The sequence below is a fragment of the Nothobranchius furzeri genome, chromosome 1 (assembly GCF_043380555.1).
Source record: "Nothobranchius furzeri strain GRZ-AD chromosome 1, NfurGRZ-RIMD1, whole genome shotgun sequence".
Classification (NCBI taxonomy): Eukaryota; Metazoa; Chordata; class Actinopteri; order Cyprinodontiformes; family Nothobranchiidae; genus Nothobranchius; species Nothobranchius furzeri.
The window spans coordinates 55203456-55231351 of NC_091741.1; the positions used below are offsets into that span (position 1 = coordinate 55203456).

At 40.4% G+C, this 27896-nt stretch overlaps 1 protein-coding gene across 2 annotated transcripts in view; it reads right to left on the reverse strand.

Annotated features, from left to right (window-relative positions):
* tbc1d22a (TBC1 domain family, member 22a) overlaps positions 1-27896 on the reverse strand; it is a 166187-nt gene that overhangs the window by 117910 nt on the left and 20381 nt on the right. For both annotated transcript variants that reach the window (XM_015956713.3, XM_015956722.3), the window contains exon 6: positions 11301-11371. In XM_015956713.3, the coding sequence (XP_015812199.1) occupies positions 11301-11371 (71 nt within the window). The remainder of the gene's footprint in view (positions 1-11300; positions 11372-27896) is intronic.

The following is a 27896-nucleotide window of genomic DNA, read 5'->3' on the forward strand; positions in this document are numbered from 1 at the left end:
ATTGTAGCCACAGCTACTCTGGGGCGTACTGACGGAAGCGAGACTGCTGAACACTGGAGCCACTGATTCCTCCTATCACCACCAGTATACAACAGAGAATGCTTAGAATCAAAAGTTGCCCTAACAAACAGATGACAAATATGTCTAAAAACACTGAAAAATGTATTTTTAATCAATAGTTGACGTATAAATTACCTGTTACAAGATGGTTAAAAGGCACAGTGGTGAGAATATATAGTGGGGCAAAAAGTATTTAGTCATCCCCCACTTAAAGACGAGAGAGGCCTGTAATTTCCATCATAGGTATACCTCACCTATGAGAGACAAAATGTGAGAAAAAAAATCCAGAAAATCACATTTTCTGATTTTTAAGAATTTGTTTGCACAAAAACAATGTTTCTGGTATTTTGGCCCATTCCTCCATGCAGATCTCCTATAGAGCAGTGATGTTTTGGGGTTCTCGATGGGCAACACAGACTCTCAACTACCTCCTAAGGTGTTTTATGGGGTTGAGATCTGGAGACCGGCTAGGACACTTCAGGACCTTGAAATGCTTCTTATGAAGCTGCTCTTTCATTACCCAGGTGGTGTGTTGGGATCATTGTCATGCTGAAAGACCCAGCCACGTTTCATCTTCAACACCCTTACTGATGGAAGGTTTGGCCCCATTAATTATTTCCTTTACATGAATCAGTTGTTCTGGTCCCTTTGCAGAAAAGCATGATGTTTCCACCCCCATGCATTATAGCAGGTATGGTGTTTTTTGGATGTAACTCAGCATTCTTTCTCTTCCAAATACGACGAATAGAGTTTTTATCAAATTGTTTATTTTGGTTTCATTTGACCATATGGCATTCTCCCAGTCCTCTTCTGGATCATCCAAATGCTCTATAGCAAACTTCAGACGGACCTGCACATGTACTGGCTTAAGCAGGGCGACACATCTGGCGCCAGTAGTGTGTTACTTGTGGTAGCCTTTGCAACATTGGTCCCAGCTCTCCGCAGGTCATTCACTAGGTCCCCTTGTGTAGTTCGGATATTTTTGCTCACCTTTCTTGTAATCATTTTGATCCCACTGGGTGAGATCGTGCATGGAGCCCCTGATATCTGTAGACCATTGCCTATAGTGGTCTTGTATGTCTTCCACTTTCGAATAATTGCTCTTACGGTTGATTTATTCACACCAAGCTGCTTACCTATTGCAGATTCACTCCCCCAAGACTGGTACACAATTATGTTTCTGGTATCCTTTGACAGCTCTTTGGTCTTGGCCATAGCAGTTTGGAGTATGACTGTTTGAGATTGAGGACAGGTGTCTTTTAAACTGATATTATACTGAAGAAGTTACAGGTCTGTGAGAGCCAGAAATATTGCTTGTTTGCAGGAAAAAAAAATACTTATTTTCCACTTCTTTAAAAATCAGACAATGTGATTTTCTGGATTTTTTTTTCTAATTTTGTTCCTCATAGTTGAGGTATACTTATGATGAAGACATGTCTCATCCTTATTAAGTGGATGAACTTGCACAATTGGTGGCTGATTAAATCCTTTTTTTTGACCCACTGTTTGACAAACTGGAAACCATGCTAAACTTGCCAGCTGCAAAAAAAAATAAAAAAAATAAATAAATATATATATATATATATATACCTAAAATACTCTTCCCAACCAACATGCATGCAACACATTTTTGCTTCATCTTTTCCATGATCCTTTCACTTTGCAAGTAGCATATGATGTGACATTAATTTACGAAAGACACTGGAAGTTCAGTTCAATCTGTCACCCTTCAATCACCAAAATGATATCCAAAATCCCTCTGGATTAAAATGCTTTTCACATGTGCTTTAGACTGTATGCAGTGATGGAGTTTATAGCCAAATCATGGGACTAAATTCTATTCAGATGGCCTTTTCTATTGAAATCTAAGTTATTTTCATGACTCATTATTTCTACTCGGAAATAAGACGCTTGGATTAGATCAAACCCCGCCTCCCACCATGTGAATTCCACAATTAGGAGCCCAAGTCACGCCCATCTATTCCTAGTCAATGGGTCCACTACTGCCCAAAGCAAATGAGTGGGAGTCTATGGGGCTGATAAATGTTATTTTCTAATCCTGTTTTTTATATGGGCCATGGATTTCGCAAACAACGTCAATGGATTTTAAAGGCATGTTTCGATGCGAGGAAAGTACTCATTTTTTAAAGGCCGCAAAAGTTATTTAAGGTTTTGTGTGAAAAGACGTGGAGAACTCCAACTGCTCATCTCACCAAATCAGCGGAACATACACATTTAAAACTTATCTTTTGTACTTTTTTTTTAATGCAACTCTTACCACAGGTTTTTGATCAGGATTTCCTTCAAACTGTTTGGTTCTCAATTAAATCCTTTCTTCATTTGGAACATTGACTCCAAAACTAGTAATGGATATTGAGTGGAAAGAAAAACTGTTCTGACCAAAGTTTACTACGAAAGATGGAGTTTCTTTATTATCTATAAGTGTTGTTCCCTCACGGAAAAACACATCTTTTCACTCAGGAAAGGAGCACCTTTTATTTCCTTGCCTTGAATATCTTCATAAAAGATAAAGTGCTCAGGTCTCAGTATTTATTATTAAAGTCTACAGGGCAATTGAGAGGACATATTTATTTGCTTCTAATATGGTCAAACTGAAAGAGTTTTGTAATCAATGCAACAAATGTATGAAAGCCCACAAAGCCAAGCCAAGCACACAACACAATGTTTGCATTAAAATTGAATCTCTATGTCTTGCTACATCAAGGATAGCTAGAAATTTTGATGTTGTGATCAATTACCAGCTGACTTTAAAGACCACATATCCTCTATCTGTTTTGCATTGTTTAACATAAGAAAGATTAGGCCATACATAACCCAATATGCCACCTGACTCCTGTTGCAGTCTATAGTCACATTCTGATTACTGCAATGCACTTCTAACTGGTCAACCAGTCTTGGCTGTAAAACACCTACAAATGGTCCAGATTATTTAAGACGATTTTTCAATGTATGTAGATTTTTTTATTTATTTTTATTCAGTCATAAAACTGCTCAGGGCACAATCAGGGCAAAAATAAACAAGAAACAAGATGATCACTAAAAGAACTCCTGATTCCCAGTATAAAAAGACCAATATACTTGTAGCTCATAGTTTATAACCCAAGGGCTGTAGACCTTGGTTTAACTCATTTAAGTCTAACCAGTACAGACCCAAATACCAATATCTTGCAAATACTGACAGCAAGAATTATACAGTGGCATTTATAACAAATAAATGCAAATAAATTGATGTTCACAAAATGTTGCATAGCATTTATTTAGTCATGTCAATGTGCTGTAGGAGCATGCACTAGCACCGTGTCCTCAGAGAGATTATTTATCAGCATGAGGAACTTATTTCTACCTTATTTATAAACTATTTATTTACAGGTCCATCAGTTAATGTAATAATTGTCCCAACCCGGTCTCACAGCAATCGGGGCAAGCTGTATGTGTGTTTAGCATGCCGCACGCGCACATTTAGCCATTTTTAGCGGCCCAGGAGCCCGCAGGTGCAGTGTGTGTCACTCACTCTGGTTACTCCATCAGGGAGCCGACTCTGAGAGCTGTTTCTTTAGCGACTGACACATCACTACATCATTCCCTTTCCTAATGTCCTGAAGAACGGTCCGGAACGCAGGCGGAGTGTTTAGCTAACCTGCAGCAGGAAATGTCGACGACAGTTATCCAGAAAGTAGCTAAGGGCTACCAGAGATGTTTCTGAGGTGTTCGCTAGGTACTTTTAAGATTTAAAAAGTCAAGAAGGGGGTCTGAAAAGCTGCTAGAAATAGTGTCAAAGTCGCTAAGTTGGCAACGGAGCGCTTCATTTGTAACTCAGGGCAGCTCAAGTGGGAGGAGCAAATAATCGGCTTGTTTTATTTTTATAATCGTTCAAAACATTTCATTCAGAATATATTTCTATGTCGATGTTCAGAATATGACACCTGATAGTCTGAAAAAAATAATACCTAACTTGGAAAAAATAATACCTCTGAGACCAAATTTAACACTTTTAATGGCCTTAAATTTGACTATTTTTATTTATCACTTTTTAATACTTTTTAAAACCCCGCGGACACCCTGAGAGAGGGTTGTCCAGTAATCAGAAGGTTGTAGGTTTGATCCCGACTCCCACCAGAGAATGCTGCTGTTGTGTCTGTGGGCAAGACACTTAACCCACCTTGCCTGCTGGTGTTTGGCAGTCACTATTCTGTCCGTGCAGTCCAGGGCAGCTGTTGCTACATTGTAGCTCATCACCACCAGCTTGTGATTGTGTGAAAGACTGATTGTGGTGTGAAGCGCCTTGGGGGGTTGTAGTGCCCTAAGAAGGTGCTATACAAATACAGGCCATTTACCAAAATAGACAGGTAAACACTCACACTAGAAAAACAGTGGGTTGCACATCACATTGTCAAATTGGACATCTTGGCTCACAATTGGTAAGGCTGTGTTAATTTAGCATACAGGAGATAGAGTGTTTAAACTAGAAGCTAACCGTTAGCATCAGCAGCTCCACAACACGGCTGAACTCCTCGAGGGTTGAGTTATTTGCGGAGATAAAACATCACAGATGTTCAGAACGAATGGAGTCCGTGTTTAAGTTCCACTGTGGTTAACTCATCAGAGGCAAAGTGTCAGAATATCAGGTAATTAGACTCCAAATCCAGCTACTGCTCACCTCTCACCTCTGGTTCCTGAAACAGAAGCTCAAGAGTTTTATTTCCCGCAGAAATCGACTCACAAGGGATTCATTTATACTCGAGACCACAGCAAATGTATTGAAAAAAATGAGTGAACTTGGTCTTTAAGACCCAGCTCGTCAGAAAGCATCTTTTATCCTAGAACTTACCCTGTACCTCCCTTCTCCTACTCAACTTCACTCTCTCAAATACTTACTCTATATCTACACTGTCTTGAAATCTGCTGTAGCTGCTGGGGCTCTCTGATAGATTCATATAGCCCTTTAGACTTATCAATATTTCCACAGCCAGTTAGTTTTTTTTTTCTTTCCTTTCCTCTCACACCACTTCACATTTAACAGCCACACTCCATTAGCAAATGTACATTTTGCCAAAGGCTGACATTCTTTTACAAAGCAGAAAGGCCATTTAATTTCTTCTCCCGTCCTTCAGGCTCGGACAGAGTGCTCTTTAAACAAATGAAATAAGATGGTATTATTTCTGGAATAATAGGAGCTTTAAGCTAGCATGTTTGTGAGGCTGCAGGCAAACCATCAAACTTCTTCTATTTTTATTTTTTTTAATAATCAAAGGATGTAAGGAGAGCTTAGCAAAGAGCTTTAACTGCATTCTTACTCAAGATTTCACATGCATGAGTTTTTATTTCCACGTCAGATAAAAACAGCTACATATGTAGGGTGGGATCTGGTAAGTTGGTGCAAAATAGAGAGAAAGAGAAGGGCATGAGGGATGCCACATCAGAGAACTGCCAAGTTGATAAATACAGTTACACAATTCTCACACTGCCTGTGCTGGTTGTGGGCCTAACAACCACCCACTCCTGTGGGGTCCCAGTTCCAATGCAGTGCTCCACCCTAGAAGTCAGTGAGTGTATTTACATGCAAATCAGCCCTAAAAAGACCCACATCATTTTGCATGTAAGTGTGTTAGTCTGGCTGAAGGAGAACAGATTCTAATCACGCTCAAGCACTCAGATAATACGGTAGCAATCTGATTGCATTCTGCATGTAAACGGGTTAGCCAAACTAAACCGGTTGGACGCTCATGTTCCGGAAGTGACGAGACCATGGAAGTGGTCTTCTGACAAGACCACCATCAATAAGGAACACACATAATGCCATAAAACAGGACAATATCTACCAAATAAGCTGTGCTGCAGCATTGTTGCTGTGCATTTCTTCAGCCATTGTGTAATTCCTATTTCAACTCCGTCTGCTTCACTCCCGCCAGCCTGTGTTTATTGCTTGTGTTAAGCTTAGCAGAAGAATGCCAACAAGAAAAGGGACACTTTGCCATCTACTGTACCAGAGTGGAACAAACTTTATTTGAGAGACCAATGTTTTAATGCGCATGTAAACTAGGATAGACTCCCCGCTTATTCCAATAAAATCCACCTGAATCGACTTAAATGTTGGTCAGTGCACATGTAACCGCACTGAGTAAAAACCTACTAACATTGCTCATGTTTGTTGCTTTGCTAATAGCTCACTGTGTGATCCAGGCTACTGTTTATTTGTAAATATGATATGCAAAGGGGTTCTAATAACAAAGATGCATAAGTGGAAGCTTAACGTACACAAGGCTGTTCACCTGTGATCAAACTGCCCAGGATGCTTATAAATGTTTTGTTTGGGAAAAGATTTGCTTCAAACACAAACGCAGTACGCTTCAAACTTAAAAACAGCCTCCAAGAAAACATCTACGCATGAAACAAGTAAAATCTGAGCTGGGCCCACTGCAAAGTGTGGTGCTCAGGCTTTAAAGCAGGACAACTAATTGTGTTTGCAAGCACACAGTCCAAACCATGGCACAGTAAAGAGGCACATCCTCAATTTAAGACTCGTCAGTTCACCTACATCTCGAAGACAAGGAAAACTCTCATGTCAACTATCTGGACAGCCATGACGGATGGTTTGAAGAAGTTGTAAAGGAATCAATCCACAGAAAGTTAAAGAACAAAAACATGAGCATCAAACAGAAGAGGAGAGTGTATAAATCTCCACAATAAAGCAAACAAATAGTCTAAGAACACAAAAATCTGATCATTTTAACACAATGTGTTGCATAAAAACCACATGCCCCAACCACTTCAGCTGGTTTCTTTCCCACCTATCTTGTGGAGTAGGGCTGCAACAACGAATCGATAAATTCGATGAAAATCGATTACTAAAAGCGTTGGCAACGAATTGCGTCATCGATTCGTTGTGTTGCACAACTCTTCCAAAAGCCCCCTCCCCTCCCGCCCGCCGTTGCGCGCAGACCGCAGAGCCGGCAGGTGTTTGGAAAGAGGAACATGGCAGAGGCAGCGAGACCCCCCAAAAGTAAAAACTTCTAAAGTTTGGGAGCATTTTCAGTTAAATCAGGCGAAGAAATTCGTTACCTGCAACGTTTAGGTCAGACTTAGCATGGCACGGGAGTGCTGCAGTGATGATGCAGCGTTTTAAACGCAAGCATGTCAGAATCATCAGCGAGGAAGGAGAGAGCTCGGTGTCCGGGTAAGTTAAAAACTTTTCAAAAGTGATTCACCCAAGCCCCAGATTATTACACAGGCAAGACATGCCCTAAACTCGTTAAAAAAAAGTCTATAAAATCGTAAGCGCGACGCTATTAGATGGGGGGGGGGGCTCGCGCCGCTGCGAACCGGTTTCGCCGTCACATTCCGGCAGAAAGTGGTTGATCACACCGGGGCCAGACTACTAGCATGTGGCTTTACAACCACAATGTCCTCAGAAGCGAAAACGCTTTTAAAAGGGAGGGAGGAGTCCTAACTGTTGCTGCAGGCGTGTTGTGTGAGAGTGTAGTTATTAGGGCTGGGGGTAAACGATTATTTTTAAAACGATTATTCTGACGATTATTTTATCGAATAGTCGACTATTCTAATGACTATTTAGAAAATTAATCTAATGATTATTTTTCTATTGCACAATTAACAAAGACCAGAAAATCTCAAATAAATTCCTCAAAAAAATTGATAAATTCTTACTGTAAGAGAATAAACACTACAGGCCTTCCATTTTGTATAACACTGCGTTTATTGTGTTGGTTTTCTGGTGACGTGTAGAACTTGGGAGTGCAGGCTGCTGCCTGAGAGGTGGTAGAAGATGGAGTGTCTCCATGCTGCTTTGTTTTGGTCACTTATGTGCGTGAGGCGAGTGGTGTTACATTTTTAACTAAACCGAAAACCCACAACACTCTAAATGTAATAAAAGGGAGATCTACACCACAAAAAAGATGAACTCTAAACCAAAACGTAACAGCTTATCCCAACGCAAGAAGCTGTTAGCGAAGATGCTAACAGTAGCTTTACCAACGTTAAGTTCAAGTTACCAAGTTTAAATAAACCAAAAACACCCAGCAGCAAACAGACCAGCACGGAGGAGAGACTGCTACCACCAAAACAGCTCTCCTCATGTCTGAAAGAAGCTCCTTAATGAAGGGAGAAGCGCTCCCGGTGATTTTCTACATCTGCGACAGAGACGGAGCAGCGCACATCTGACCCCGGAAGTTGTTGTCCGTTGCCGGGAGACGAAGGGGCAAAACTGGAAAATAATCTAGTAGTGGACGGACATTGTTCCGGGTCTTCGGTATTTGGCGGAGATGTTAGTGAAGGCGGAGAAGAGGGCGAACTAGAGGAAAAACAGGCAGATTCCTCCTCTATTTACAAACTCCTGGGGATGCAACAAGTGGGCGCGGTGCGTCGACTTCCGGATCTGACGTCGACAAATTTTTAGAATCGAGCCGTCGACTTCGTCGAGGCTTCGTTACAGCCCTAGTAGTTATATACTGGTTAATATATTTTTGGGTTCAGTTGCTTTCATGTGGCCTAATGTGAGTCTATTTGGGGTCATTGGAATGATCAGCAACATTTCTTGATGTGACTTTATGGCAGTTGCCCAGGGCATCATCGCAAGGAGGATGGCATTCATTTGCTTTTGTTTTATTTGGTATTTTTTCAGTCATTTTTGGAAATAGTGATTAATTTTGATTAATTCACAGCCTATGTTTAATTACATTTAAAAATTAGTTGTTTGACATCCCCAATTATAATAAATGTCTACAGATGAGATCAAACAAAACAGATGAGAATTGCCCTTAAAGAGCAAGTCACCCCCAAATTAACTTTTTTTTGCTGATAAACTAAATAAACGAGTGTCTAATCGTGCTGCAGACACGTGTCGTCAATAATTTGGCACTTCAGTGCATCTTAGTTAAAATTTAAATATTCTGCCTCAAACTGGCAGGTTGTGCCGTTGTCAGGTAAAAACTCTGCAAAGTATTTTAATTTAAATCTGCCACCGCTATTGGCTAAGAAGTATGCTATGATGTAAACTGGTACATTATGATGTCACAATGCTGTCGTGAGCCTGAGTGTGTGTTTGTTAGCGGCTCCGCCCTCTCGGTCTGCCAGGCAACAGCATGTGTTGCATTTTTCAAACATGAAGTGGGAGTGGAGTTAGACTCTGGTAGGGGTTGACTTGCTCTTGTTTAACTTGGACCAAGCATTTTAGGTGACAGATAGATGTAGCTTAGGGTCTCTGTCTATACACCTTATAAGACAATTTAGGTGATGGCATGTTGTTTTTCTGCTATTGAACTGTTTTCTAATAATGTTGTGTTTAATAAAGTGAAGGAAGGAGAAAAATAACTTTTCCCTAGCAGTTTTTAAAAATGTCCCTATGTAATCCGATTAATCGATTAATCGTGTCGAGACCCCATCCGATTCATCGATTATCCAAATAATCGTTTGTTGCAGCCCTATTGTGGAGGAATCCCATTTCAGTGACCTGTATTCCTAATCCTCTTGTTTCGGTCACTATATAGATCATGACTATGGATACACGCTGGAACATAGATCAACTGTTAAATTGAAAGCCTCGCCTTCCAGACGATTTATATTTACCACAACAGACCAGTTTAATAGCCACTTCACTATGGATGCTGCCCTTATCCACCAGTTAATCTCCAGCTCCATCCTTTCCTCACTAGTAAACAACACATAAAGATACTAAAACTCCTTCACCCAAAGCCAGGCCCCTCATCTGGACTGGGCAATCCACCCTTTTATGGTTGAGACCCATGGCCTCCGATCAGTGGCTGATCCTAAAACCCAGTCATTCATACTCCGTTTCAAACTTCCCTAGCATCACCTGAATGTCGCAGTTCCATAAAGCAAAGAGGACCACATCCTCAGGAGAAGTGAGACATTCCTCCACCCACCAAAACCAATACCTTCCACCCTACACAACTGTACCTAGAATTTATGTCCACAGAAAATCTGAACAGAAAGTGTGCCTGGTGGAGTACGACTCCCATTGCTAATGGGCTCGGTATTCTCACAGCTAAGCAGACTAGAGCTGCGTTCTTTGGTACACTGTGTGAATGGCCCTTAAACATGTGAGTTGGTTGGAAGAACTCCCATTTCCCTTCTATGACTCTAGCAAAGTTAAAGAGCAAATCCGTGGTTCCCTGGCCAACAAGCTGGCTTTGGATTATTGACTCAACACCTAAATAAATGATGTGATTCATTCTCACGGTAAAACTAAATTATAAAATTCCATGTTGTCGTTCTTTTTAAAACACAGAAACAGTTTTGTTACCTGTTTTGTTAATGTAATCTTTAAAAAACTTGATAATTGCACTTGATTTGCAATTCGCATTCTGTACAATCATGCCAGCACAAAGAATCAAATGCAAAACTAAAAACACTCACAAGCCTATAATGAGGTTTTATGTATGGTACATTAGCTCCCACCCAGAAACACACACACACTGATTCACATACAGAAACAAACGTGCACAACCAGTGTTCTGGTACTCTCCTGTGCCTGACATCCACTGCTTTGTGACTTCATATGGTGTTTTGGGCCTCAGCTTCAACAGAGCGCCAAACAAAAGCGATCGTTAATAGCTAAAGAGCCACTTGGTAACCTCCCACTACCAAATAGCACAAACTGGAATGCACGCACACACGCGCGCGAGTGCGCGCACACACACACACACACACACACACACACACACACACACCTCTATTGACATATTTTCTGCAGAACATTAGCTATTGTGCTGTAATTAATGGGAGAGTCATGGCGTTCAAAAAGCCAGACTTCTCTCTGCAGACTAAGAGCTGTACACCAAAACAATTGCTTAATGAGTAAACACACTGTGCGTTTCATGAATAAATTAATTGTGCCTCACAATTTATATTCCCTATTGAAATTTGGAAGAGGACAAAAATGTTCCTGGTCTTCATAAATCAAAAAGCAAAGGGGAGGGGGAAAGAACATGACAGCAACTTTGTGTTTAAGATCAATTGTAATGTGTTTATTATTTCTAGGTTGTTATCTGCTGTTATCTGTGTGTGCTGGGGTGAGTTCTTAATGAATCTGTTCTTGTCCTAAGATGTGTCCAAGCCCAAAGACTATAGTGAAGGTTTTATATGTGTAATAAACAGCTTGAAGGGGCTTTTCTCTTCACTAACTAAATACACAGCATATAGTGCATGGCTTCTGAAATATGTGTGAATACAGTCAGACAACTCACTGAGAGAAGCTTCCATGTGATGGGTCGAACCTGCCGTGGGATTCCAGACCAGCTGAGTTTCCGTAGCTCCTCTGTAGAATAGATAAAAACAACAAAGTGTAACTGTATTTTTAAGAACGTGTTATCAACCATCACAGACAGAAACCCCCCCAAGAGTAACGTAACAGTTCAATTAGCAACATAGATGATGGCGAAGGTGTTGCTAGGTTGGGTTGAGAAAAAGCAGCAGAGCTAGCCAGATTTAGCTTTCACTAGGAAACTAAACAGAGACGTTGATGTAAGATAAGGAGATGTTTGCTTTTTGTCTCCTGGGAGATTAAACAATTTAGAAAACAATCCATGTGCATTTTTTCACGCTGATTGCTACATTTTAAAAAGGCTTTCTCTTCAAACAGTTCATAGCAGAACAAACTGCAGAAAAAGTTGACTGAAACCTGGGACCCAACATTAAACCATAAATGTATTTAATACTAGGGACGCACCAGTATGAATTTTTTGGACCGATATCGATATCTGATATTATTATTATTACTGTTATGGCAAATAAACGATATTTGCCAATACAGATATATTGACATTTACGCTTCCGATATCAGCTAATTTGAATAGACAGAAAATTTTGCAAGCTGAATTTGTGACTGTTTAGCTTTATTTCTTCAAAGTGGAATTTGCAAAATATTATATACACACACGTATACAATTCTGAGATGATTACCAACACTGTCACAGGACTAAACAATTACTCATCATCACCCTCCTCACCCTCTGAAACACACAAACAAAAAAGACGGAAAAAATATCGGTGGTTAACTCATTCACTGCCATTGACGACAAAAGTCATCATTTTAAATCTAACCGTTTACTGTCGATGATGACTTAAGTCGTCATTTGCATTTTTTACTGTGTGGGCGGCGGAACAAGCCCCTGCACCGTGACAACAAACATCCCAGCTCTAAATTCGATCTTAATCCGCGTACATGACACATCACGTGATCATGAAGCAGAAAATCCATGTGTCAGGAGATTGTTTTGGGCCGCTGCTGTAAAAAAAAAGGTAAGGCGCAAACAGAAAAGCTTCGGCTGATCTCAGTACAACAACAGATTATGAAAGAATGGACAATGCTCGAAACGCGCAGATTCTTCCTGATGTAAGGGGTGAGTCTCTTTGTTTTGGTGGTTTTGGTGGTGACATCATCCTAGCGCGCAATGTTCTGTGACTCTTAAAAAAACAGTAAAAACAGTGAAAACCGCTGGCAGAGAAGGGCTTTTCTGATCGGGAAACGGTTGGCAGTGAATAAGTTATATCGACCCAGTTTTATTTATCGGACCAATACCGATATTGATGCCAATATAGTGTGCATCCCTATTTAATACCATGATAGACATTGTTTCTATTTATGAAAAGTAAGGGCTCTTAAAAATCCAACATTCATTTATCTATCCTGACTGCATGTTAGATTAGTCAACCAACCAACTGACCATATGCCCACTGTCTAAACTTCCATTCTTGTCAATCTTATCTTTTACCAAACATAAAATGGCTTAGAAGTGGACCATTAACTACTCCTCCCCCCAAGGCTGGTTGGGAGAGCCTGCATGCTAAATCCCTAAATGAAGCTGACTGAAAGGTGCAAATCAAACTTTTTAAATGGTGGAGAGTAATTCCTTTTGGGGCCAACAAAGATCCAGGAAATATGGCTTAATGCAATGAGTAGGCAGGCCAATATATATCCTGTCCAACACACACACTCTTTGGTAGTGGGAAACTCTGACTTGTGTTTTTAACATGCTGTGTTTCCAATTCCTACAGTTTTCAGTGAACACAACAAGAAAATGACACTACAAAGAAGATGTATGATCCAATTTCAAAGCACCAAAAGAGGTCATGTTACTGAAGCTTTCGTCTGTAGCAGCAGTGCTTCTGGAAATATTTTTGGTCCAGAGCTCAAAGTTGCTCTTTGTGAAACAAAGCCTTCACCTATTATACAGTGACAGAAAAGTAATAAAAGTTTGTAGATCCCCTGGAATTACCGGGATTTCTTACTTGTTTTGGTCTTATCTTCCTTTAAGTATGAAGCATTCTATTATTCTCAGTGAATTTAAAGTGAAATGGTCATATGAAAGTGAGCACTAGGTCTACAATACAGTGAACTGTGCTGGATTAGAGACGTTTGAGCAATCAACTGAAATGTAAATATAGGTCGATGGGGCTGAATTTAGTACACCGCATCTTTAACAGGCTCATAATCTAAAATCTAGTGTAATCTAATCTAGTTCAAAATCTAATCCATAATCTTTGTGAACTAAATATACTATACTCACCCCATGCCTAATACATAAATAATCTTCTTAATGACTACACACCAAAAGGACTGAAAAATATGGAAAAATGGGCAGGACTACCCATGTTCCCACGTGGTACAAGCAAAGCATGCCGGACACAAGTTTGTAATGAGCACAGGTGTTTTGTCATTGGGCAGAAATACTGTACTACTGGTATACGTATGTATAAATAAAGTACGAGAGTACAAGCAGACTTGAAAGATTGCATGTTTATTTATGTCCCACAACTGACCAGCTAACACAATAAGTGATGTGAACGTTTTTATATAGATTTACGACAAAAAACTGCTGTTTGTAAAGCTCTTTTAACCTTTGAAAGTTAACTTCTAGAAGACCGGTAATCCAATAGATCAGATCTCCTCGGAACAAAGAACAGATCAATGCACCTGGATTTAATTCCAAGTTGCATCTTTCTGCAACTGTTCTACCTATGCTTTTTGTTGTTTGCTTGCATTTATGTTTATGTTTATTTATTTGGCAGACGCTTTTATCCAAAGCGACTTGCAATTTATAACCTATAGGACATGTTGTTATCTGTGGGGGAAACCGGAGTACCCGGAGGAAACCCACGCATGCATGCAAATCAACGCAGAAAGGCCGCAGCCGAGTTTCGAACCTGCGACCTTCGTGCTGCGAGGCAACAGTGCTAACAACTGCACCACCATGCAGCCCATTTAACCACTCAACAACATTATTCTGAAAGCACCTTTATTTTAATAACTGAAACTTTCACACAGAAATCTATTTTTCACACACACACACCCCTAGAGGAAAAATAAAACCACTACAGATTAAAGAACTTAAAATACTTAAGATATCTGACTCAAGCAGTATTTCCTAAGAGCATGAGGTTCCTGGATGGGCTTGTGCTAACATTAGCTCATCTATTATTCACTGATAAGTCTCCCTCTGTCCCTGCCTTGCAAGTATAAAACACTCATTAACATTCAACAAGACTAGTTGCCACGGCAAAGCTGAGACGACCATATACACACAATGAAAATTTTCTCACTTGTTATTGGACTGCTTACTGTTTTACCCGCATTCTAAGAAAGGAAATTGATTTACTTGCAAATGAAATGGAACTGGCCTAATGCATCTTGTAGGTTAAAAAAGCTGGATAAAAAACTGAAATGTATTTAATGAACAAGCCGAGTTTCTTCCCAACCCGTATTCAAAGCACTGGCTGCAAATTGATGAGCCCTTCGTGCAGAGCAGGTACAGAGAGAACACTATTGATTAGTCCTGCCAAATGACTCTGCCTTGCCTGTTCTTCAAGGCAAATGCAACGTAGACCCAGTGACAGATAACAGAATAGGAAACAGCAACGGGCTAAGTTCACTGGCTAAATTGAGTGAAACGCATTAGAGCTTGTTCAACTGATGAGAATAGCTATTTATTCTCTATAGTTCCTGCGCATCTTCCACTTAAAATTTTCCTTTTTGCCTTGTCCCCTGTGACTTCAATTATATAGAAATTCAATGCAGTGATCTAGTACACAGTATGGCTCTGTTAAATCAGAGAAGTCAGTGTGCCACTGAGTAAGATGGTTTCAATTACCCCAAGGCTACCTTTAAAGTCCCGTTTAAAAACATAGACTCAAAAAAAATCCCCATAAACATATCTGAGAGTGCAAACAAACAAATGCTGGTTTGTTTGCTCCTTTTTCTGTTTTTCAGGTTTCTTATAATGGGAAGACATTTTATGCAGACAGAGAATATACTGGGAGAGTGAGAAACACAAATGCATAACATGTCTAAATAAATGATGCCTGAGGTTTTTTTTTGTTTGTTTGTTGTTTTAATGACTTTTGTGACCTACTACTTGCAACTAACATCTACAACTTCTTGTACAATTGTATTGTTGCTTTGCGTCATTAACAATGCTTACAGATATTTCAATAAACATTTGTTTTAACTTTTTTTTGGTGTAAATAAGACAATTTAACTCTGTTATACTGTAGTCTGACTTTAAACTATTTGCCCTTTGCGTTGAACAAATAAAGCCCAGTTTCTTTAGACTAAAAGTCTGCTATGTACTAGACGTACTAATCTGAACTCGGGTTTCAGATTATAGTCCTAGTCAAGAAAGCTGGTCTTAATTGAAGATAAAAAAAACATCAGGACTACAACATTAGATCAGTTCAACAACAGCAGCAAATTGAGGACATATGGGCAAAAATGCAACTAATAATGGGAAGCACAAAATGGAAAACAGGGTAACAGAAGTGTTGGGGAGTTGCTATGTGGAATAATTGGTGATGCATATTGTTCTCAACCTTCCTTCTTTATGTGGTTTAAACATTGGAGTGATGCAGGCCAAACAGTTTTATTCATTTAGTAAACCGTGTGAAGCAGACAAATAAGAAGGTGCTAAATGTTAGGTTAGTCTAATGAGCTTTGAAAGAAAAGTGTCTGGAGTTCTTTGAGTTGCTTGAAGACGTTTCACCTCTCAAGCAACTCAAAGAATGCACCCCGAGACACTTAAGTAACCTAACATTTGTCTGTGAAGGTTCTCAGTCATCCAGGTCATTGTAGTCTAATGAGCTTTGAAAGAAAAGCGTCTGGACTTCAGTACCACCTCTTGAGAACAACGTGTAGTTATCATCTTTGTCTTTCAATCAGTTGAGTAAGAAACAGCCCTATCACTTGTGCAGTAATAGCTCATGTATTCTGCTGGGTTGTGTTTGCATCCAGTGATCTGTGAAACTTTCATGCAGGAAATTTAGATTTGCTGTTAATTCATTTTTAGGGGAAAAACATTGTCAGGATAGACTAAAAAGAAATACCATGAGATGGATGCACCCTGTTGCCAACTCTACTTTAACATAGACCATCCATACTGCAGTAAATATATGGAGGAACTCTTTGGAGCAGATTTTAATTATAAAAAATATGATCCTGTGTACACCTTCCCATTTATTAGAGCTAGTCAAGGATCTCGCTCCTCTTGCCTCACACCCTTTGAACCTTCATTTGCTCTGTCAGGTAAAGAAATGAGTTCATGAATCTTGGTGGCTTGGGCCTAATTAAACTATGTTATATCTCACCTACCTGGCATTAATCTCACGAAGAGGAGTAAAGGGAGGAGGTAAGAAAAGGCATGAGGGATTAATTGGCCAGTTTCGCTTAGTGCTGTTGAGACTTTTAGAAAGCTGCATCGCATCGGTCACACAATTTAAAGGGTTTTTTTTTGTTCTCTTTTTTGGGGGGGGGGGGGGGGGGCTAAACTGTGTGTATTGCATGATTGTATGTAGAAATATTCCTTGCAGCAAAATTTATTCCAAACACTCACTAACAGGACCAGGTTTCAACAAAATCCAAACAACAGCTGACCCAAGAGACACACTGACTTACACGCACAGAGCATAAATTAAAATTATAGGCACAATTGGAATAAATCTTATCAGATTTGTCCAGTTTTATGCACTTCAATTAGTTCTGAGTGAAGAGATTTGTTTGAAAAAGAGTCAGCAAACAGAGGATGGATATGCAATCATGGGCAATAAGTAAACACGCCCTTGTTTAGTTCTTGGGATTTAAACATCAGCACATAATTTAAAAAATCATATTGACATTAAAATGAGGTAAATACAACTTCGGCTTATTACACTCTCATTGCTTATTTAGGAAGAACAATGCCAAAGCATGCATGGGAAAACAAGACCATTCTATAATTAAACAGAACCACATTTAGCAGCAGTAACTTCAGAAGTTTCTCTGAAAAGAATTGTTACAAATTTCTCATGACTTGATCAAAGAAACATACAAACCTGTGTCACCCCAGAAAATATCAAGTCAGGGATCTTAAAGGGACATGTTGCAAATTTTCTTACTGTTAAATAATCTTGAGCCAGTATAGGGCTGGGCGATATGGCAAAAATAGAATATCACGATTTTTCCAATATTTTTTCATGATTTCGATTTTATCACGATTTTTTATCCATGAATAGCATAACTTCAATTGCGTATTAAAGATGAGAAACATTGAATAAATAAACATTTATTCATATTAGGGATAATCAACACAGTGCTAACACACTTATATTTTAAACTCACACCAGAGATGATAAAAGCCCTGAGAGAAACTGTTACAAAAATCTGTTTTTCTCGTTTTTCAAGTAACTTAACATAAATTAAAATCGTAAACATATTTAAAGTGCAAACATGACAATTGCAAACGTATTGTGCAAACATTAACTCATTCACTGCCAGCGTTTCTCACCATTTTTACTGTTTTTTAAGAGTCACAGAACGATGCGTGCTAGCATGATGTCGACGCCAAAACAACCAAAACAAAGCGGAGACTCACCTCTTACATCAGGAAGAAGCCGCGTGTTTCGAGCGTTATCCGTTCTTTCATAATCCGTTGTCGAATTGTGATTGGCAGACGCTTTTCCGGTTTGCGCCTCACTTTTTTTACAGGAACGGCCCAAAACGATCTCCAAACACAAGGATGTTCTGCTTCCTGATCACGTGATCTGTGACGTATGCGGATGAAGATTGGCTTCAGGGCTGAGATGTTTGTTCTCTCAGCGCGGGGGCTCGTTCCGATGCTCAAACAGTAAAAAAAATGCAAATGACGACTTTAGAACGAGTTAACTTGTTCAAAATACTATGTAGCTCCCAGTTGCTCATGTAGTGGATAGTTAAGCTCAAACACGGCTCTGATGTGCGGCTGGACCAGAGATCGCTTGTGGTAGCAAGTAACTGCGCATTCTGAATATTTTCTGCAACTCTCACTTTGAATTCAGCGTACATGCGTGGAATGGCAGTGTTCGAAAAATACTTGTGGCTGGAAAACTCGTTGCACAGATCCAATGTTTTTATCATTTTCTTAAATCCCGCTCCTACTGTTCGCACGGGACACAAATCTTTAACCAAGTGGTACGTCACTGCATCTGTCACGCTGTTCCATCGTCTGCTGTCTCTGTCGTAGGGAGTGAGTTTTGTGAGTGTTTCTGTTAGAGTTTGCTGCCTGGAAGAAGCACTAGCCGCTGTAGCCGCAGGCTTTTTAGCTTTAGCTGCCAGCTGGCCCTCATTGTATTGTTTGGGATGGCTTCTTTTCAAGTGATTAAACAAGTTTGTGGTGTTGCCATCACTTGCCTTGACGCTCTCCTTGCAAATGACGTTTCGCTGCTCTTTGTCATCTGGTGAAAAACCAAACCAGTTCCATATAATGGATGAGGAGTTCCTCTTCGGAACGAAAGCCTCGCTGTCGCTCTCAGCCGCGACCGAAGCCATGTTTGTTCACACACAGGTGAAAACAAGCGGGGCACTAATATATTACCGTGACTCACTCTGATTGGTTAAGGGTCAAACAAAGGCGTGTCATTCGCCTGAGGTAAGTTCCCTTTTCATTCTGAGGCAGAAATTCAACAGCAGAGCTGTGAATCGTGATAAAAAGGTCTCTCAAAAATGACAGACCGTCAGATGTGTAGATCGTAAAACAGTCTAAAATCGTCATGTCGCCCAGCCCTAAGCCAGTATGTGCTAAAATGACCCTTTACAGGGTTAATAAAATGCCACCCAGCCCCTATCGCCCTCTGTGGCCAGAAGATTCCACTTGCCACTTCAGAGTTGCCTGGTCCGGTTGAGAAGGACCTGGCTGCAGCACGCAGAAAGGGGCGGTGTCAGGCCAGTTGTCAGATTCATACCATATTTGGAAGTGACACAATAGCATTCCATATCCGAAGGGGTGCAATAACTAATGTCACCTAAAACGCAAGATTGAGGAGGATGGAGTTGAGTGGTTCATTGATTGAAGTTTTTCTTAAGGTTCCATATAATTAAAAATCAACTTAATATCCATCTGATATTGTCATTTCCTCATAAGAAATACCCCCAAACCCTATTTTGGCTGCATTCAGACATGTTTTTTTTTTTGTCTCAACTGAAATTTGGTCGATGTAAAAACTTTTCGCAAATGGGAGAAAGTAGCACACTTATCAGGCATTTCTTCTTCCCCTGAAGCCAGTCTGGTCTCGGTTCTGAAACCTGGATATGCTGTGGATATTCTGACACCCGTGATGGTAAGGGATATGTGTGCTAGGCACAATGTTCACTGTATCAGATACATTGATGTAATGGTTGCAGTAACAGTCTGATGTGTAGTTTTGCGCAGGTTCATACCAGTCATGGCACTAACTTTTTTATCAACACTTGCCAGTATGGTAAACTGTTTAAAATACTAGGACTAATCTATTTGTTCTTTACTTTGTTTATTTAGCCAGTGTGAGTCCATGTGTGAGCAGAGTATCATCTAAAACGCTGCTCAGAAATGACCAAATTCAAAGATCTTTAGAGACATAAAATATTTTGTAGAAAATAACAAAAACTTCAATATAAATACATGAAATCTGTTTCCGCTGGCTAAATAATTTACTGCCGACACCACCTAAAGTTGAACCAGCATCAGCAAAGGGTTAAAATGAAACAGAAGTCAGATAAAAATGCCACTAGACTACAACAGACAATAGAAATTTAAATTTGGATCGGTCATAGGCAGAGACTCGCTGAAAGGAACCTTTTCGTTGTGGGGTATAAATTCAGGCCTTGTTATGTAGCAAAACATATTTCTCTTGCTTAATTTGAACATAGTATTAACAACTGTAAACTAGTAACAGCTGTGGTTTATAAGCAGGGTGTCCCTTACATAGGCGTAGCCGTGGCGGCCCGCCACGGCTGAAAACCCACCGCCACGCCTACAACATCCCAAGTTTTATTGATGGTTTTTTTTTTTTTTTTTGCGCCGTTTCCCGAAGAAGCAGCAGGAACTACTGTGTTGTTGCTTGTGATCACAGCCGGCAGGTAGCAAGGAGGAGGAGGCACGGCAGGGTGGTTACAGCTATGAGCGTACGGATAAAGCATTTTTGACGAATACGAGCATGAAACGAGTGTAAAACTCGGAAATATCTGTAATCGTGGTGAATGAAATTCTCATTGGGTAACTGACTGTTTTCAAGCTCTGTGATTGGCCAGTCAGATAGAGCGCCCGCCCCTCCCTACAAGCAAAAATGCAGCCGGGAGCTCCGTCAGCTAGGTCCAGGCATCAACGCACACACACAGACAGTAAAGCCGGGCGGACACTGCGACGCGACTTTTTCACTTTTATGAGCAGATTTTCCACTCGTGCGAGAATCCACAAGATTGGGGCGAGTTTTGCGCTGAGCGTCGTGTAGTGTACAGGGGGTTACGAGAGGCGATTAACACCACGTGACCAGCTACCGATCAGCAATTGTGAGCTCGCACGGAGTTCTGGAGTGTTTAATATTTATCTCGTTCCTCATGAGGGTTGAAGCGGCGCAGCGAGCGGCTGCGACCCAAAAAGTACCAGAACCGCTCACGGCGCATTCGCAATCATGCATCAACTCCGCTCACCCGCTATTTCCCTAATAACACACGTTGTTCGTTTTTGTTTCTACACGTTTTTTTACTCACAGTGATTGTCAAGAAAGCGTGTTTGTCGTGTTCATGTCAAATTAAACTGATCACAAAACACAGATTTACTTTCTTTATTTCGTTTCCTCATCCAACCCCCATAAATCCCTGTGTGTCCTGCAGCCCTCCCGAAGGACAACAGGCAAAACAAGACAAAAAAGTCTGACGTGTTGTGTAAAAACTGCTATTTTTAGCATATTTTAGGTCCGACGTGTTGCTACCAGACGTACAGTGAGCACATGACTCGTGAGATCTACCCTGCGCTGAAGTCGTACAGTTTGAGCTGAAGCTGTGTTACGAGTGAAAAAGTCGCACAGTGTCCGCCCACCTTATTATAATGTTCACTGTAATGCATCTTGATGTTCTTAACAGATAAATAAAATCAAAAATATTGGTCAATAATGCCAAATATGTAAATTTGTGTTTCAGTCATTTTTATACTGACTTAAAAATACTTCATTAAGTCTACTAAGCAGGGGTGTAGAACGTTTTTAACAGGGCCAGCCCAGTAATGATCTTGGACCAAAATAAAGGGGGCAGAGAGTCAAATAAAGGGGGCAAAAGAAGATGTTTTTCCAGACGCCAAGAAAAATTAAATGCCAAATCCACCCTACAAAGTGTGTCACTGAGAGTTTAAAACAGAAATTATTATTGTGCAAATATTGGTGTACTCACCTTTAATACTAGTTATTACAATGCAGCAGTCGCTGGATTGGTGCAGTTCAAAGTGGAGTGCATCAAATAAAACAATATTAACATAAAGGTGAGACGTGTCATCCCCCCCCCCCCCCCGCCAACACCAACACCACCACAGCTGGAAAAATTCCTAGGGGAAACACTGATAAGGGTCTGACAACTGGTCCAACGCCGTCCCTTTCTGCGTGCTGCAGCCAGATGGGCTCAGAAAAAATTGAGCAGAAATACCTGGCCATGCAATCTGGCTCCAGCATGTTTCCTGCATGTTTTAGATCATGAACACAGCTGATGAGTCACTCTTGTAGACACTAAGGAGGGCTGGGAGACGTTTCAGATGTTGGATTAAGGCGTTAAAAAGACAAATGCAGTGATAAGATAGGTTTTGGTTCTACAAACGGACACTAGGGGGTGCTAAAAGCAAGCCTAAACTGCTTTGTCGCCCTATAAGCAGCCAGATTCATTGTTTTGGACAAAACCTTCATGCATCTAATAATGAAACTAAATGAAATTGTAATTAATTCACTGCCATTGGAGACAAAAGCAGTCATTTTAAATCCAACTGTTCACTGCCAATGACGGCTAAAGCCATCATTTGCATTTTTTTTACTATGTGGGCGTCAGAACGAGCCCCTGCACCATGAGAACAAACATCCCAGCTCTAAAGCCGATCTTTATCCGCGTACGTTACACGTCACGTGATCAGGAAGCAGAAAATCCATGTGTTAGGAGATTGTTTTGGGCCGCTGCTGTAAAAAAAAGTGAAGCGCAAACCGGAAAAGCTTCTGCCGATCACTGTTTGAAAACGGATTATGAAAGAACGAATCACGCTCGAAACGCACCGATTCTTCCTGATGATTCTTTTGTTAGTTTTGGCGTTGACATCATCATAAAGCGCAAAATTCTGTGACTCTTAAAAAATTGTAAAAATGCTGAAAAACGCTGGCAGCGGAGGGCTTTATTGATTAGGAAATGGCTGGAAGTGAATGAGTTAAAAAGAAAAATTTAGCAAAGATACATTTTCTGAAAATTGTTTTGGCATCTCTGCAAGAATGTGAGATAAAGAGCTTTTGTTTGTTTGTTTTTTGCTAAATAGTGACAATATAGGATGTTGAGTTGTTCATTCATTTTTTTAAAAATGAAATTAAAACCTGGTGAAAACAAACATTCTGTTGTATCCTCACAACTCATAATATTTGAAATAAAGCGTGGTTGAGGAAATATGCTTAAAAGACACCCTCACCCCCTGTACAATTTCTAGGAAACCATTTGAGTAGGAACACTTCATTTCCCACAGTGGGCAAAGACGGAGAGGGCGACATGAGCATAGCTGACGTACAGGCTAAATTGCAGATGTCGTTTCATTAGTGTGAGACTTGCTCATCTCTCAGAAAACATATCTGACTCTCTGGGGCAATCTCTTGTGCATCAAAAATGAGACAGCCAAGGCCTAGCTCCACTGAAATAAATTAAAGACTTTTGTGGCATTTTGAAGATTAATCTGTTGTTTTTGCTCAGCAGGCATGTCACAATGTGAGCAAAAAAATGCTTCTTTTACTGTCCTCGAGGTGATGAGGGACTAGCTGTTCTGTCAGTTTTCAGCGATAGGAAGTTAACAATGCAAACAAGCAATTGTCAGCTGGCCGATTTGTCACTCCTTTTTATTCAAAATATGCTAAAAACTAACTTCCAATTGAAATGATGAAGCTGTTTCTTTTAACGAGTCTGTATGAAAACAACACCATCAGAATTCATTAAAGCTAAAACTCAATTTGCAATCAATTCACTCTACAGACCATTAAGCCAAAGCACACATAAATGCAAGCAGATGCAAAAAAAAAAATAAAAAAGGGAAATTTCCCCCAAGGGGACCTGTAAAGAATTATATATACTGTATTCTTTAGAAATTAGTCTGGTCATTATTGTGGGTGTTTATCATGCCGGCGGAAACAAACCTCAGGCGGATTGTTCCAGGGAAAGAAAAAGATAAAATAAGGCCTAGTCCACACGTAGCCGGTTTTTTTTTAAACGAATAACCGCCCCTCCAAAAACTTGCATCCACACCACCTCGTTTTAAAAACAAAACTCTGTCCACACGTACCCGGATAAATACGCTGTTAAGGACATGCCAGACCTGTAGGCGGCAGTACTTCCCCCGTTCTTAACCTCGTCCTTCGTCTGTGGTCTTCCGCAAGGAGCAGTAGTTCCACTTGCAAAAACAAATAAGCAAAAACCCTGTCCACACGTAGCCGGGGATCTGCCAAAACGTAGATATTTTTCCACGTTTTGGCCTGTCATCCACACGAAAACAGAGTTTTTTCACACGAAAACGGATCTTTTTAAAAACTCCGGCCAAAGTGAAGATCTGCGTTTTCTCCGTTTTGGGTGTCTGCGTGTGGACAGACAAAACCAGAGTTTTAAGGTCCGCAACATCACTTTCTGCGACAAAAAAATGCTGACATCACGTGTGCGACCTGTGTTTACACTAGCTGACAGCATGGATGCCCTCAGAGCTGTGCTCGCTTTATCAATTGTCCAAGCGCTTTTTGCTTGTTTGTTTTTGCAAGCAGAATTACTGCTCCTTGCGGAAGACCACAGACGAAGGACGAGGTTAAGAACGGGGGAAGTACTGCCGCCTACAGGTCTGGCATGTCCTTAACAACATATTTATCCGGGTACGTGTGGACAGTTTTTTTTTTTAAACGAGGTGGTGTGGATGCAAGTTTTTGGAGGGGCGGATATTAGTTTTTTAAAGAACCCGGCTACGTGTGGACTAGGCCTAAGACTCTACCCTGTATTCCTCATTGGCATGAAAAACACTTGTAACAACTTTAATGTGAAACTCAAGGGCAACTGCTCTGTACTTGGGGATTGTACTGCATTATTCATGAATTGAGAGGGGTGCACCGTGTTGGCTGGAGTTTAGTTGAGGACTACAGGGAGTGATTTGGATATTGTCTACCTTTTGTGCAAGTGGTGTGAACTTTCAGTGGAATAAACATTTAATGACACTGAAACATTCAAAGGGCAAAATACTTCCATTTTTATTTTTGCTTTAATAAATTAAGATAAACAAGCCAAGACGATCAAATGTTAGAATTTGCCCAGTGCCCTCAGTCCTGTGAATTTAGAAGCTGCGGCTTTAATGGTTAAGGCCTCAATAATGATTATATGAACTGTAGCTACAGTCACCCCACTGGCCTGGAATTTCTGAGCATATGTTGGGATTCAGCAGCCTGGCCTGCCAGGCTCGTCCTTTGTTTAGTTCTGCACAGAGAAAGAGTCTGGTAACTCACAGGCAGAGAGGCACTTGAGGGGCAGGACTAGCCAGCTCAAAAATAACCAATCAGAAAAAAGATGGAAACGCTGACTGTACCGCACAATGCTGTAGTTTTTTTAACTGAAGTAAAAAAAAGGCATCTGGCAATGGTGCAAACATCTTTGTTTTTAGAAGAAAGGCTTTTAGCACTTCTACTTGTTGTAGTTTTAAATACATTCAAGTCATTTAGAACAAAGGAAGGAGCTACAGTGAACTCCACTTCAGTCGCCATGTTAATGACAAACTCGACGTTATGGTGTGTGACGTACGCTACTCAGCGCTGATTGGCTCGGTTAGAATTCTCAGGGGGTTGGGGTATTTGAAAAGGAGAGTTCCCAGACCCTTTCTCTGTGCAGAATTAAACAGAGGAGGAGTCTGGCAGCGTCAGCCTGATGAAGTTTGCAGCTGCAAACGAAACGCTGCAGGTAAATAAAATCTTTCTGTGTTTTAAAAAGAACTAAAAGATGGAATTAGGCATCTTGCATGCCAGACTAGGGATTCAGAACACTTACAGGTGGGTTACAGGACCACTTCTTCGACTAAAAGAGAAATATTTTAAACAGCCTACTTCAAAACAGAGATATATTTGCAAAGAAAAACAGAGACTAGAACCTGTCTTGTTTTTATCCAAGACCGTTTGGTCAAAATTATATCAGTGATTTCAACCATCTAGTAGTACTGGTGATTCATTCATTGTACATTGACAAGGATAATATTATTATAAGCATTAATAAATATAACTCCTGTAACTATAACTCCTCTGCCATGGTGGCCAGAAGAGTTAAGTGCCGGCTGCAGAACCAGAAGGTTACAAGTTCACACGCCACTCAGTCTGTCACAGGCATCATGACACTTCACCAAACCTTGCCTGCTAGTGGAGGTACTTGAGCGAGAAGCAATGTTTCTTAGTGAATGAAAAACTAAGACCAGTTGGATTTCAATCCACTTGTGGGTTTTCAGACATCCAGAACATCACCAAATAAAAAGGTGTAAAAACGGTTTTATTTTGCCTGACCTGGTAAATCTGATATTATGGAGATAAGGTACCTCATAATGGTCTATAATGACAAAATTAAACAAAATAAATAAATAAATAAAATAAGGTCAGCTGAAAATTTCTCTACATTGCTATATCTAGGCTGGATAAACAAAAAAGATTGTTTGCTTGATTGTTTTTCCATTTACCTTTATCCACTAGAGGAGCATTTTGTAAGAGGTCAACAATGGGTTTGGTCAAATTCACATGAGCAAGAAGTTTGATGGGTAAACACGTTTTAGGGTCATTATAAACCATGGAACTAAACCTTCTGCTTCGACTTGCTGTGGTTGGGTTTTTTGTTTCTTTGTTAGTTTTGTTTAAATCATGTTTAAGAAATGTGGCTAAAGAAATGCTAGATGTGATGATTAAATGAAACTACCAAGAGTAACCAAATATCCATTAAGAGCCTAATTAAGATTTCGATCTTAATTATGCACAAAGTCAAGTATACAGGCAAGCACCACAGTCAGGCGTTTGAATCCTAAGCTTACTGAGACACATCAAATCTGAACAGACCAAGCAAAGCATCTTACCATCTAAATCCAATAAATATGAACACAATCATAAGAGTTACCAGTGGAAAAGGTTGTGTATTATTGTGACTGTAGGTGCATAGGCCAAGAGTGTGAATCTGCACCTTCTTCATGTCTGTCTGTCTACCTGGCTGTCAATCAATCTACTTACCTATCTGTGTGCACAGTTGTGTGAAAGCAAGTGAGAAGAACAGAAGACAGTGAGAAAGGGAGGAAGTGCTGTCAGTCCGTGCTGCCTGAGCAGGAAGCTGATGGGAGCACGAGAGAGGACGGTTGGCAGGCCAGAGCCATGCACTATTCAAGCATCATTCATATGGAGCGCAACTACTGGGGCAAAACAACACATGGCACGCTACAACACACACACATTTATGCATGAGGACACCACATACACACTTGCAAAAGTATTGTGCAACTGGTGCTTCCTGATCTAGCCCGAAGACAAGTGGCAGGTGGGTATTGACATAAGAAAAGTCACTGCCTGAACATCATATATGGAATGTAGAAATAAAGCATTGGCATACAAGAAAATAGCCAACACAGGAGTCTGGAATCAGAGATTTGCATACTTTTCATAATAATAGTAGTATGTGGTTTGATCCAGAGTACCAAACAAAGCAGAGAACAGATGCCTTTTTTCTCAGGGCACAAAGCTGAACCATTCTTCCAGTGAGATCAGAAAAGCAATACATTCAGGACAGACACCTTATCATGGAGTTTATTAAAAAGTTAAGCCCCCATCTAATAAACCTTGAAGGCTTTGTGAGTGTCCTGAATGGTCCGACTCATCTGAAGAACAAAGCAATAGCGCCTGGGAGCAGACAGCCCATAAACTAATGGGACTCCCTCCCCAGATTGTACCTGCTCAGGGGGGCTGATTGATGGCCCAGATGGCTGCAAGAAGATACCGAGCACAGATGAGACTGTACAGGTGTGACAATGCAGATCATTTGGTGTGTGTCAGAGACAGAAAGCATGCACAAGTGTGTTGGTTTTTATGTGAACTAACAATTAGAAATTAATTATCTGAAGTTCGCCTTTTGGACTGTTTTTAAAATACCCTAGACTTGTTGGACAGTAGATTTTACAAGGAAATCTGCAGACATGGATATTGATTAGTGTGATTATTTATGTTTGGGGCAAAAATTTAAAATTAAGAGTGTATTTCGTGTTTTTTAGTCAAAGTCATGGACAATGAAAGATAGACCAAGCAGGTCAGTCTTTTTCTGT